The sequence below is a fragment of the Hermetia illucens genome, chromosome 2 (assembly GCF_905115235.1).
Source record: "Hermetia illucens chromosome 2, iHerIll2.2.curated.20191125, whole genome shotgun sequence".
Lineage (NCBI taxonomy): Eukaryota > Metazoa > Arthropoda > Insecta > Diptera > Stratiomyidae > Hermetia > Hermetia illucens.
Genome location: NC_051850.1, coordinates 55,996,573 through 56,011,361, shown reverse-complemented (window position 1 = coordinate 56,011,361; position 14,789 = coordinate 55,996,573). Strand labels below are relative to the sequence as shown.

Sequence of the window (14,789 nt, the reverse complement as noted above, 5' to 3'; positions counted from 1 at the left end):
CAGTGTTACGTAGCAACGTAGACTTCCGATTCAGGAGAGAAGGAATGCAGCCCAGAAAAGGCTTCCTAGAGGTGACACTTTCATCGTGATGGGTGATCTGAATGCCAAGGTGGGCTCTCACAACAATATGCTCAGCCATATGTTGAATGTGTCCTGATAGCTGAGTGGTTAGGCTGTCGTACGGAAGGTCGCGGTTCAAATCTCGCTGGCGGCAGTAGGATTTGTATCGTGATTTGACGTCGGATACCAGTCGACTCAGCTGTGAATGAGTACCTGAGTCAAAATCAGGGTAATAGTCTCGGGCGAGCGTAATGCTGACCACATTGCCTCCTACAGTGTTCTGTAGTGTACCGTTACGGTCTTAAATGAAGTGCTCTAATACACTTCAAGGCCCTGATCCAATATGGATTGTTGTGTGTTATTATTATTATATATGTTGAACGTGACAGTAACGATGAAAGTGCTGTTTTCATCGCCTTGTTATATTCAGGCACAGAGCTTGCCTTAAGGTCGGAATTAGCAGTAGTTGTCTGTAGCAGTGTAAAAGTTGTCTTCTGGATGTGCGTCGCAAGACAGGCGCCGTCATCTGCTACCTGTTACGGTCGGTACTTCTTGTAGGATGGCAGAGATCTTGAAAAATATGCCTGGAATATTTATGAACGCTGGGTTGCCATTAAAATGCTCTACTCTCAGGCGCTACTTAGTCCAGCGCGTTCGAAAAGGGTGCCACAAAATCTGGTAGACTGCGAAATCATTGAAACGGACTGGTAAACGAAGAGGATTGAACGCTCTATTGACCGGCTAATGTGCGCCGTGGCAGAAGGGATTTTTTTATTGCGCTGGTCAAAGACGCTGCTGCAGACAGCAATAATTTCAGAATCGCATCATGAAAGAATTCCCACGTGGTCGTAAATCTTTCTATGTTCCTATGGTCATGGTGATGGTGAACATTTGCAAAGGCAAAGGTTGTGGGGGGGGCTACAAAAGGGTCAATTATATAAAAAATTATGGTGATCCATGCACATGGCACTTAGACCTCAAAATACTCTCCATCGAAGGGACCAGATAAAGGTTGTCGATTCACGTCAAACTATTTCACCCTAAGACCGGGCATATTCAACGCGTATGCACTACGAGCTATGTATAATTGGAACCATCTTACCATCTGAAGCGCCGTAGTTCCGTTTTCAGACTTATTATGGTCGAAATTATATCTGCAGGTATCGTTGATAATTGAATACTGACTAAAATTTATTTTCTACGTTGAAAACAACTTCAATTCAAACAGCCACGGTCACTGTTCATCGAATATTGATAAAAACCACTTTCCCCAATGGGGCATTCTAGACGCAAACGCAAGTTTATACCTCGAAGGTGGACTGCTTCGGGCACCCGACAATTATTGAGCTTTTGTTAATCAAGTTTCCCATAGCAGAGTCATATATCGAAAAAAATTTTAGAACGATGACAATTTTTCAGCGACGATTTTCGCATATACCATACCGAGGATCCCAATTAGCGCTGGGGTGCGCCATTTTGATACCACAAATTTCTTAAACCATAACAGCTTTCGCACATTACAACCAGAGATCTCTTTGAGGTCCGCAAAGAATTCTTTACCTAGTGTGTGTCCGCAGCCTGATCCAAGTTAGAGCTAGATAACCGCAGGAGAAGTACTTGAGTGTTCCTCTCTCCCTTCCGAAACTTCAACAATGCAAATTGTAAGGTGTGCGAGTCTGGCGGCACGATTACCTATAAACAAATACCCAGAGCATACCGCCGTGAGTCTGTAATGCGGTCGGGTCTTGTTATCCTCTACTACATAGTAATAAGTGTTCGCCACATGAAGTGAGCAACTGTCAAGTAGTCCAAATAGCTTCCATCCTTCACAGTCGCCAGCGGTACATCGACCCCGCCCACCGAGAGAATGTCAAGAGCGGAGTCTCACTTGGCCAGCGTCTTCGACCCATTTATTCTCTTGTATATTCCTATGACCAAGAATTCAGAGAAGGACTGGGTACAAAGTTTCATCGGCCGCTTGACTATCAGTCAGAATGACTATGCTATGCCTGGGGCTCGGATTACATCCCAACCATCGATAGGCCTCCAGTATCGTCAGTACCTCCGCTTGGAATACGCTGACGAATCCCTGCTGCACTGTGCATACCCGAGAATATCGACTCCGCTGACCATCTTGTATCGGTAAAGAATACTGTGTCATAACCGCCGAAATTTCTCTTGAAACTCATGTGACTACCAATATTGTTTGTACACTACGGAAAATTGTTCTAAGAGAAAGGAAAAACGCTTCAGACAATACAATGAAAACACCAACATATTTATTCCCACTCAAACAAAGAAAGGAAAATGAACACAACCAAGTGCAACCAAATTATTTGCACAACACGAAAAATGAAGGGATTCTAATTATGATAAAAACCAATGACATTCGATCTCCCGTTTTAATTTTAATGTTATGTATTATGGTTGTAAAGCAGTTATGCATCGGATTGGAGAGATATTCAATCATATCGGGGCAAATTTCATTGCCAACTTCCCACAATGTTTTCCGGAAATCATTTCTTTACCAACTGTACCGTTTATGGACCCGGAGTTCTGACAATTGATACAGTTTTTCAACCAGGCTAAGGTTTACTGATTGGGGAGATATGGAGATTTGGCATGGACTTTATACAACAGCCATTCTCGCGCCGAAAAGGAAGTGTACTTATGGTCGATGTGCCGCTGAAAGACAAACGCTTGTTGTACGCCTAAGGTCGCGTTTTGTAAAAAATTAAGGCACAATGCATTACAGTACACTCGCTTTTCATATTCTAGTCAATAAATACCAATCCACTCATGCTCACTTTGAAGCCCCAAGTTAACTGATTTTTACTACCATGCTTGACAGTTGTATGTATGTCGCTAGTTCTAAACTCGGTATAATCTTATAGACATACAAACAGGCCACTGAACTGAATACCAAATGTCTATGATTTTTATAGCACGGTCTCTCACAAAAGCCGGCTGTTTTCCTGGTTATTTTCAGAGATGAACGACAATGAAACTTCACTACAAACAATATTCTGCTCTAACATGAAAGTGTCCACCTACGGATCTTGTGACATCTTCCTCCAATGTCATAACGCTTTTGAACAAGCTTTACTGTGAATCGCGAATGAGGTCGCACTGTTTTCGAACTGGCAGTTTCCGCAGGAGGTCATTCCACTTTATGTTCAACTTAATGAGTTATTTCATCCCTTTTATGATGTAATGGACAGCATTCATGAAAACCACGACATTGTTTTTGCGATTTTACGGAAATTTTACGAAGGGATGACAGGCGAAATAGCATTACCAGTTCAAATTTTCATCATTTTGTCATTCACAAAATGTGATATTGTCAAATATTAACTTCGTTTTGATTTCTGTTGAAAAGTCCTGGAAAGTACATATTTCACTGAAAAAGTATTGGAAAATGAAAAAAAGTACTGAGGTACTCATGAACTTCAACACCGACAACGGCAGAAATCAGATTTCACGGCAGAGCCAGAAAAAATGAAGATATTCTTGAAGAACGTTTGAATTACTATCTTTTAGGCGAATTTTTACGGAGCAAAATGATTATAAGGAAGACAGTTTGCCTAAATAGTGGATTTAACCACTTTTTGCAGGCAACCGGCGACATTTTCTCCTCCACTCAGGTCTGGGCGTTTGCCATTGAGGAAGAGAAAAGTAATTTTTCTTATTGCAGCCATTCAGTCAAACTTACTCGGAAATATGCTCACTAAACTACAACAGTGAATGCTATTTTTCTGATACAAATGAAATTATAGTTAAGCATAATAACTTCCAACGATTTTATTGGACACCTACTTCAAAGGTAAGTCCTTGTCGGTTTAACGCGGGTTGTATCGTGTACTAAAAATGTATTGCACAACTCATTTTCTACATAACCCAATTACAACTCAACAGCTCCAACCGGTATGTCCACCAAATTTCCAATCCGCCCTCTGCAAATCCTTTGCACATAGGCTGCCCTATTGTCGTTCGGATTAATTTAGATTAGCTCCGCTAAGTTGATTACCTGTTTGTCAATGAAAATTTAACTTGACCGTTTGAGTATAAAAATGAAATCTCCTAAATTTTATTGAGAACAATGTGAACAAATATACAATTCTCATTAGTATACTAAAAAACGTAAAACTAATGTAAGCTTTCATTTCTCCATAAATTTAAATTTTAGTATTCTGCGACAACTAACGACACAATCCCGCAAACTTATCCACAACAAATGCAATCTACTGATAACTTAAATCAGGGAGTTACTTCAGGTTATTATAACGCAGCGAATGCTTACCAAGCCGCAGGTGTGCCTTACTCACAACCTACACCCGATCCAATGATCAGTGCGAACTTGCAACAAAATTATAACAACTCAAACCTCCCGAACGCAACGAGTTATAGTCATAGCACTGTAAACGCATCAGCACCACAAGCCACTCCTCAAGGTACTTTCGAATAGACTAATAAATAAATCGGTTAATAGGAATGTATTCCCTACAGCTGCTCCTGCTCCTTCCAATCAACAACAGTCTGTGACGAAAAAACCGGCGCCCAAATCAAAGACAACTAAGAAATCATCAAATATCGACCTTTTATCGGAAATTGACTTTTCTGCCAATTTACCCACGCCGCCTCTTCAACCACAAGTGGCGTCCTCAAAGAAAGCTGAAAGTCCAACTCCTAGTGGTCAAGAACCTTTGAAATCCACTCCATTACAACCAGAACCCGTTGCCCCATCCCTCACACAACCGAAGCCTCCTGAACAACCACCAAGCAAAGTTGAACCCCCACCAACTCCTACCATACCATCATCAATTGACCGCAAGCAAAGCTGTGATAACATTTCAATATGCTCAGACCTGAGCTCCCTCGCCGATCACAGTTTCGATTGGGATAGTGTTTCGTTACGTAGTGAAGCAATTCAGTCAAACGTTCCCTCATCCGCCAATCAGCAAATTGGAACTGAAGGCAGCGGAGCGGCTACTACTACTACTACAATTCGAAACCCTTTCGATGACCCCAAAATTCTCAAATATTTCCACAAGGAGGTGGAACGCTATGAAAAGATGATTGAAAGTCTCAACGTGAAAATGTTGAATGGCAATACACCGCTGGTGAATAAGTGGAAGGATTTACAGGACCTGCTAGTACGCGACGAAGCGAAACGCACGACAGCTATTGCAAGATTGTTCCCCGAGAAAAATCGTTCCACCGATTGCATTCCCTTCGACCATGCCCGTGTTGTTTTGCAACGAAGTACGGATGACTACATAAATGCGGCTTATGTGAAGGTGAGTCCTAGCAGTTATTAAAGACAGTGCACTGCCAAAGTAGGAGCTTTTTATTGATTTGTTTATTATCTTGAATCAACGTAAAGTCTTATTGATTGCCTTTCTACAGTAAGTAAAATTTGATGATCTGAATTTTTATAAATTCACATTTTCATTTTTTCGTCCTATCGAAGTTTGACAAGGACACAAATTTGGTAAGTAGTGTTAGAAGGTAGCACTTTTGAACCCTTGCACAACTTCGATATTATAATTTGCCCCATCAAAATGATTCACTTAGTATATTTTCTGCGAGAATTTTATTTTTTAACATACCAATTACAGGATCTAGGACCTGGCTGCCCAACGTTCATTATGGCCCAAACGCCACTACAGAATACGGTAAATGACTTCTGGTCTATGATTTGGACACAAAAGGCGAGGACAGTGGTTTGCTTGCACACCCCCAACGAAGTAGGTGCACTGTTTAATGTAGTGACATCCTGGCAGAAATAGATTTCGTGTTTGTTTACAGATTTTGGACACTTTTTGGCCCAAGGAACTCAACAAAGAAATGAACTTCGATGATTTCTCTGTCACGCTGGTTAAGCAATTCGATTTGTCACATTGCACTGAATTGAACTTGAAATTGACCATGAATGGGGCCGACGCTATTTTGGATTTGTCTCTGATACAGATCAAGGCTTGGACGAAAAGGTAAATTTTGATTTATCTTTCAGATACATAGACGGTACCAATTTCCATTCTCAATTCTAGTTCGCCGGCACAGATATTAGGCATAGCGCAAAATATCCTTGTAGCCTACAAGCAACGAAGTCAAGAATTCAATTCGCACGCTCCACTGATTATGAACTGTTTAACAGGCTCGGAACGATCTGGTCTGATAGCTTTGGCAATTTGTGCTATTTTGGCAACACAAACGAAGCGACCAATCTTAATAAGTGAGTATAAATGGGAAAGATATTTATGTTACAAATAAGCAGGGTTTTATGTCATGATTTCCGTTGGTGAAGTGTGGTTTGAAAAAAAATAATTCTTGTCAAAGGATCACCCCCAATTTGAAAAAAAAAAATTCAATTCTACCCACAATCAAGCGTATTTACAGAGAAGCGGGCATTCCTCCCTAGATCCAAATATTTATATCTAGCAGACATTCGGAGTAGATTGTTTTCGAATCATTAAACTAAATAGTTCTATAAAATGATATAGAACCTAGAATCAAAAACCAGCAACAGAAACGTCCCCATTGTTGAGCTACAGTCAAAAAATTGTTAGTTGGTTGCGAGTGAACTATACCCAGAAGTGACAGCACCGCCTACAGCGCAGCGAATATCGTGTGCACGTCTAGCGAAGACATAGTTTGAGGATTTCATAGAATAAACATGTTGAGGGTGAAAATTTCATCATTGCGTTATTTCAAATCAATTTCTTGGAGATATTTCTCCCAAGCCAAAAAACACTCCAGGCGTTTTTCCATATTAAAAAAGAATCGTCTACGCAAATCAAATCGAATTCATCGGGAATAAATTAAGAATTAATGTCTAACTTTCCATTTAACGAAATTCGGTCAAATCACTTAAAACTGTTCCTCATGAAATGAGTAAACTTATCTCCTCTTTGAAAAAGCAAAAATTAGAGTCATAAACACCACAACCCGGCAAAAAGGGACGACGATTTGCCCCTTTTCTCCTTAACTTGCGTTCCGTGTGTTGGCCGAAAGCTATTCGGCAGCTAGCCAATACACTGTTCCAATATAAGGCCGATATCATTGCGTTGCAAAAAAATGTGCTGAACGGAGATCGGTCTCCTGGAAAAGGGTCACCATACGATATATTTTAGCGACCATCGTGTAAACCCTGCATTCGGAGTAGGTTTCCTACTGTTATTGGCTTCGAAAAGATTAACAAACAGGCATTCACACTGCGTGAGTCACATTCCGAACATAAGCCCCATTAAAATTATATTCAGAGACTTCAAGATTACCAATGACAACCGACTTCGGATTATTCAACTAGCAATGTTACACGAAATTGGCTACGTCTTAATTGAATGTAACCACCTCTTAGCTTGAATGTCGCAGCATATAATAGGGTCAATATAGGCTGGAATCACTATCTCGTTGGAATGGTGCTCTGACCTCGAATAACAATACCATCTCGAACCCCCTCCGAGAACCAGGTGAGTAGTTATTATTGGTATGCCGCAAACTTATGGCATTTGGCACCAGTGACAAAGAAAGTTCGAATAACTGATTCGATGATAATTGTAAGCTAGTAAAATGCTACATACCGAGTAATACAGGAATCTCAAACATCTCGGGCACGCACAAAAATTTACCAAAAACTTTGTTGCGCGGAGAAAAAGGCAGTCTAAGAAAATAAACAAGTCTGTAAACTCGAGGGTTACGATCAGGTGTGGAAGTTTTTTCCAACAAGTCAGCAGAATAAAGCGATACAGCCCCACCTAGGCATAGGCATATTAGAGCGATGGATTGAGTATATTTATGAACTACTCAACAACCAGATTATAGAAGAGTTGAAGGACTTGCCAACTGAAGACAAAAAATGTTACCGCCATCAAGCAATTCATCGGCATAAGGACTATAGCCTGACAGGAGTCGATGAAATCGCAGCCGAACTATTTAAATACGAAGATTGCCAACAATACCAAGCAATTCATCAACTTACGCTCAAGCTCTGAGGTTTCAGTGCAGGCGATTCAGCAATAGATCAGATTTTCTCTTTGTGATAATCGATGGAAACTCTGTTAAAAGATGGTTATCATCTTTTCTGAGAAATTTTCTTTTCATCGACTTTCATGCGAAGCCAGATAAAAGCAGCAGAATCACTTTGTAAATGTAAATGCCAGAGGTACTGTCATTTTTAAATCCACCCAACTTCTGGCTTATGCAGACAAAAATGAATGGGAAGAACAGCCCGGGAATGCAAGGTGCCCTCATCCAGGTCAAATTCTTGGACTGCATCTCAATGAAGGCAACATGTAGCGAAGTCAGCACCATAAGCGAAATAGCACTAACAAAGTGAAAGCACTAAATATAGGAGATCAAAACTCTGAAACCGTTGAGAATTCGTCGTATCTAAGGTCGAAGATCATAACCGATACCACGACAAAAGCCGCACGTTCGTTGGTAGCCAAAAAAGCACATTTCAGCAAATCTTCTGCTGTACAAGACAGTGATATTGCCAGTCCTTATATATTCCTCAGAAACTTGGGTTCTTAGCACGAAAAATTGCAAATCCTTCGCCATCAAAAACGAAGAATGGGTCTAGTAAGAGGACAATGATCTCGAGCATCGAATTCGATTCTATACTACTGAAGTCATTCCACGAGTACGACCCCTCAGACTGAGAACTTTGGTTTGGTTTTTGTTTATCTTCAGTCTAACTCTACCTACCTCTCTTCCCAACTTCGGAGCCATTTGGCTAAAGGTCAATGACCTAGTAAGAAAGCAAACTACTCGTCGTAGTCGAGATGTGTGAAGAGAGATGTCATCATCCATTGAACTCCCTTATGTCCTTCTAACGGAGCAGCATAAAAAACGTCACCGATAACAGGAAGAAATAATATCGGTAGCAAATACAAACCTGGGGCCCTCGTCTTTGGATCTAAAATCCCTCTGAAGCACGTCACATTGCCATCATATGTCGCTTTGATAATAGCTATTTATTTCTTCGGAATACCCCTCCTGCGTTGAGCACGCGAGATGCACTCCCTGTTCACGCTGCCGAAAACAAGTGAAGCGAAGATCGCGCACTGTTCGAAAATGATCCGTAGGGTGTTAATGTGGTCAATGCAGGAGAATCCGGAGCGGAAAATAGCCTCCTCTCTATCGATCAAGCTTTCGAAGTGTTCTTTGACGCGTTCCAGTTATTTTAGCTATTGTCTTTGCAACGGCAGGGAGCAGACAGATACACCTCCAATTGCCACACTCAAAACGGGTGCCCTTTTTTGGAGTCTTAACGATCATTCGCTTTGGTCACGGGGTACACTACGTCGAATTTCCCGAGATTTTGCTCGGTATCGGATTTTGAACGCCATCACTCCCAGTAGTCAATAGAGCCATCCATTAATCGATCCCGTTCTACGATTCCGCAGTCAATCAGAACTTATTGCCACTTCGAAACGTGGCCAACGTCCTACGTTGCACTCGAGGAAAGAGCATTTTTAATGGCGGTCCAATAATAATAATAATAATCTAAGAGGTTAGATATTTTCTTCTATTTGTAGTTAAGTCTAAAATTGATAGACCAATAGCTTACTCCAAACTACAATTTTATTTTATTATGTATATATATTTCGGGAGCAAGTTACTCCCTTCATCAGTACAAAGCTAAAATTGTAGTTTGGAGTAAGCTACTGGTCTATCAATTTTAATAATAACAATCATTGGCGCAACAATCCATGTTGGATCAGGGCCTTGAAGTGTATTAAAGCACTTCATTCAAGAGCGTAACGGTACACTACAGGATAGCCTGTAGGAGGCAATGTGGTCAGCAATGCGCTCGCCCTAGATTATTAGCCTGATTTGAGTTAGGTACTCATTCACAGCTGAGTCGACTGGTATCCGACGGCAAATCACGATACAAATTCCACTGCCATCAGTATGATTTGAACTGCGATCTTCTGTACGACAGCCTTTTGCTCATCTATCCGGACACGGCGGTCCAATGGTCATCGCTATTCTCAGACGAATTACTCAGTGTATCTGCCTTCCGATCAACAAGATAGGACTAACACTTAGCGACAGTTGGATCATACAAACGGTCGATGTTAAACTTGGAAGGGCCTAGATCTCCAATCCTGCGTACAACACGCAAGTGAATTTAAGCGATCATCAAATGCTGATCTCTTGTTACGCATATCCAGGTGAAAATTCCTAATCTACTGCTGGCTCTGCGATCCATCAATTCGATTGCTCGCACGGTGTTGGTCAGTTGAAACCCAACGATCCTTATAACAGGCTCTGTGCTCGAACAATATATCACCAATGACGAGACGGTGAAAGATGTAGAAATCCAAAAACCACCCACCATTAGAATCAAAGTAAATAAAAACTATTAATTGATTTCTAAAACTATGCTATTTTATTTGAATGTACGTCAGGTCACCAATTGTGCCCTTCCTCAGGGCATAATGTGGAGTTGATTATGTACTGTGGAAGGGCACAACCGGCTCCAGAAATACGTTTATACAAATAAAATAATTGTCCTTACGGTCGTCAAGACGGTTCTTCTCCATCACATTTCCAAACAAGGTGTTGTCAGAGCCCACCTTGGCATTCAGATCACCCACCACGATCACAATGTCACCTTTAGGAAGCCTCTTCTGAGCTGCGTGTAATTGCTCGTAGAAAGCATCCTTCTCCACTATATCAGGAGTCTTCGTTGGTGCTTAGAATTGTAGAATTCTAATGTTCTTTAACGTGAACCGGAATCTTGCAGTTAGAAGTCTCAAAAACCGGCTCGTAGGTCAAGAGAGATACTAAATTCGCGTCTGCTACCACTTGGCTTTCCAGAATGCAAAAGCACATTACCATTAGCGTGACAAGAGGGAGGGGAGTACTCTGCAGAGTCCCACCAGTTTACTTCGCTAAGGTCCACAATGTCCAGCTTATATCATTGAAATTTTCGGTCGAATTGAGAGAGAACCCTCGCTGTCGTTTTCGGGGAGTGTACACACATTCCATTTGTAGCAGCGTCTTCAGTCCCTATGCAACATTTTGTTGACGTTTCGATAACAGGAAAATTCAAAAATTTGCAGGTTGCTAGCCTATAAATTTCTATCCCTTTTAGTCACCTCTTCCGACAAGCGGAGGAGCTTTGAATGTGTTCTTAAGCCCCAAATCACAAGGCTAAGACCTCAAAGTGTAGAGCCTCAACTTGACCAACTTGTATACCTAGGAAGCGTGGTTTCTGCTGACAGTGGCACCAAACTTAAGGTTAGACGGATTCATTTGTGCATCGTAGGATTTCTGTTAAAGGATGTGGTGTTACCCGCTGCAGCTAGAGCACATCAGCACCAAAAATCGGATGTCTGATGTATCCATCCACTGAAAATGTTCCGTGGATCCCGCTTCCTCTTGGAGAATTCCTATTCTGAACAAATACCCAACTAGGAATGCCCACAATATTTCTGCAAGTCTTCCTGCTTTTCAACAGGATAAACTTTTCAGTGTGTTCGTTTGGTCCTGACAGGAAGAGTTTGGTGGGTCTAGCAGCATCAAGGCTGACCTGACCCCTCTTTTGTTAACGCATCCGAGATTTCCTCCCCATTATAACTAGAAATAGAGTTCAGTCTGTTTCTACATTTCTGATCAATTTTTGAAGTGATCAAAGGACTACTCAACGCCCACAATGCAGTTTCACTATTACCACAGATTGTATTGTATCCTATTGCCATAGGATCGCATACACTTCAGCCTGAAAGAACGTTCCATATTGTCCCAAAGAAAAAGCCCACTTCTCGTTTTTATTCGAAAGGCATCGGTCAGCCACCGGTCTTGAATATGTTATGTATCCTTCTCTAGGTTTCAAAATAGCTTCATATCTTTTGTCAAACAGATGTATGGAGATCCGAGAATTAGGCATTGAATTTAGTTGTTCAAATAACTTTTCTAATGCTCTGTGCCCTTCACGTCCATTGCTTTCCCGTAGATCTAATAAGATTCGTCTATGAGTTGCTCTCATTGCAGTGCCCTGAATAAACACAAATAAAGCATCGTTCCGAGATTCCGACCAAAAACTAGCATGGCCACGTCATCCGCATACGCGGAGCGTGTATTGACAGGTTTTATAGTTCACATAGTAGTGAGTTGATCAACATACTTCGCAGAAGCGACGGTAGCGCCCTTCTTTGGGAGCAGACTTTCGTCTCCCACCGGGTACTCGCTTTTTAGAGTTGCGCTCTCTATCTTTGAAACCAGAAAATGACGAGCAAACTTACTGGACTTTTCGCGCTGGTAAGTATATTGGTTTTCATTTAGTGAGTGCAACCTTAGCGCCTTTTCACGAATACGACATTCAACCAGTCTCTCCAGACATTTCAGCGAAGGTGATGTTAAGCTAATTCTTCTGAAGTTCTTTGGGTTCGAATAGTCACCTTTCGTAGAGTTCGGTATGAAGGCTATCCTGACCTTCGATCAAGAGCTAGACACTTAGCCCAAAGCAAAATACCCTCGAACAATATTTCTTAGAAGTCCTGGGGGATTGAAACGCATTTGAGTGACCGTTGGCACATTGGCATGGTTGACGCTCTATTTTCCATTAAGGGATGAATGGCAACCATAATAAATAGAGCCTATTTCAGTTTATAAAAAAATCTGCGTCAGGAGAGAGAGTAGAGCCGCCACACGAGAGAAAAGCGTGGGTTGTATATTCCGACTTATTACGAGAATTTTTTATCTTATGTGACTAAGCAGCGGATTGAAAGGTTCGAAGGAACCGAATCGCCACAAAAAACACGGCCTTAATGTCTCAAAAGAATTATACGCACTGTAGATTCCAAAATTTGTCCACGCGAATCCGAGTTATTGATTCATAAACGTTCCTTTTCTTTTAATTTTTGCACCCTTACATCCCTTTAAGATACAATTTTACAAACAAAATGTTTAATGTCTTCAATAACATTCTTTGGAGCTAACTTTTATGTTAACTGTTTCGTAAAATCGCAGTCGGGATTAGACTGCAAAGAGCCCCCATCTAAAGCATAGAAGCCACTTGATCCAAAGTTAGGGCTTGGGCTGAAATCACAAGCTTAGATCTAGTCGGACCGCTTTTATTTGAAGAAATTCGTAAGTGAGTAGTAACCGATCATTCAAACTGGTACATTAGCTATGCTGATGAATTTTTTGAATTCAAAAATGAAAGAATCACAAAGCTACAACAGGAACACTTGATTGAACAGAAGGAGTATGGAGCCACGTACCACACTTCATATAAGAGCACATACGTAGTATGCTATCTCTGGCACTGATTTCACGGAAAGGTAATATATCCTAGCTCCTGGGGGGCCCCGAATGAAGTACAAACAACTTTTTGTTGTGGAAACATCTTCCAAGCGAGGTGTACCTGAATAATCCGACAACATTGCTGTGATTGAAACTGAATATACAGCAAGAAATGGAATCCATTTCCAAAGAAGCTTTAAGAAAAGTTTTTCAAAGTTTTCGTGTTTTATTCCCATCAAGAAAGTCATCTATGTGGGTAATTTGATTTTGAAAATATAAAGTTACGTATAATCAATTTTACATTGTAAAACTTAAATACATTTCCGGACGCCTTATATTATAACTACTGAATATATAAATTATATTATAGTTCGTACAGTAAACGGTTCAATCTTCATTTTTTACAGATGTAGTCGACGTTTGGTATCGAATCTGCTCACAACGAAAGAGTGCACTTCGAGACACCAACAATCTCGAACTCTCCATGCAAGTGGTTCTAAGTCATGGCCACGATTTATTGAATAAACGTAAGACCACAGAATTTAGTTTCTCAGTTTTCCTCAATTATATCTTCCCCCAATAATTCCAGGCGGCATAATGACATCCTATCAAATGAAGAACATCCAAAAAACAGCTGCAGTCGAGAAAGAGGAAATCAAAGACCCTTTTAGCGATCTCGACCCTCTATGGAAGCTGAAACAGAAAACTTAGACATGCATTTACTCCATTGTTTTTAATTTAAATATAACGACTGGAAAAGTTCAACGCAGGCATATGAACGGACGAATGCAGGAGAGGAGTTATCTTTTTAGATGGAAAATTATAATTAACGTTAACAAACAAAATGGATACACATTGCGATTTAGGAAACGAACAAAGTGAAAGCTGCTAATGAACGTTGTAAACGTACGGAAAACATGGACTGCTAATGGTATCAGTGATAAACGCCAGAAGAAAAAAGACTAATAATTGGTTAAACAATACAATCGGATTGCATTGCATATTTCTTATTGATAATTATTCAAATTACTCTAAACACCGTTACTTTTCCGTTTTATTATTATTTATGATCAAATAGTGATTGTTGTTAAATTCTGAAGCTAACTTTCTACACACATTCACGTTATTATTTAATCTAATGCAATTTTAGAGGGAATATATTAGAAAGGAGCAAAAAAATTGAAATAATTATACAAAATGTATTATTTACAAACAAAAATGGAATACCTGTAACTGTGCTATGTAATAATAAATGATATTCTATATCAACTGAATTCTTTTCTTCTTGCAAAGTAATAGGTCGAATAATGGAGATTTTCTAATAATTCTTCAGGGAGAAAAAAGTCGAATAGGGTTTGGCTCTCGATGATTTGAGCCTTCAGCTGTTAGAACAAGTTTCAACAAGTACCACGAATTAATACTGAGAGTAGTGAACAGCGCTATAGCCCTGACCGGGTGCGGTGATGAAG

General features: G+C 40.5%; 1 protein-coding gene across 2 annotated transcripts in view; it reads left to right on the top strand.

Annotated features, from left to right (window-relative positions):
- The window catches only part of LOC119647862 (tyrosine-protein phosphatase non-receptor type 23), a 32,168-nt gene extending 17,579 nt beyond the window's left edge, over nucleotides 1–14,589 (top strand). Inside the window, exons 4-11 of one of the 2 annotated variants that reach the window (XM_038049131.1) lie at nucleotides 4,247–4,511; nucleotides 4,567–5,357; nucleotides 5,531–5,551; nucleotides 5,679–5,807; nucleotides 5,869–6,050; nucleotides 6,111–6,295; nucleotides 13,728–13,847; nucleotides 13,910–14,589. In XM_038049131.1, the coding sequence (XP_037905059.1) occupies nucleotides 4,247–4,511; nucleotides 4,567–5,357; nucleotides 5,531–5,551; nucleotides 5,679–5,807; nucleotides 5,869–6,050; nucleotides 6,111–6,295; nucleotides 13,728–13,847; nucleotides 13,910–14,031 (1,815 nt within the window). In that variant the 3' untranslated portion in view covers nucleotides 14,032–14,589. The remainder of the gene's footprint in view (nucleotides 1–4,246; nucleotides 4,512–4,566; nucleotides 5,358–5,530; nucleotides 5,552–5,678; nucleotides 5,808–5,868; nucleotides 6,051–6,110; nucleotides 6,296–13,727; nucleotides 13,848–13,909) is intronic. The other variant, XM_038049132.1, reaches the window with a different exon arrangement.
- The last annotated feature ends 200 nt before the right edge of the window (nucleotides 14,590–14,789 follow it).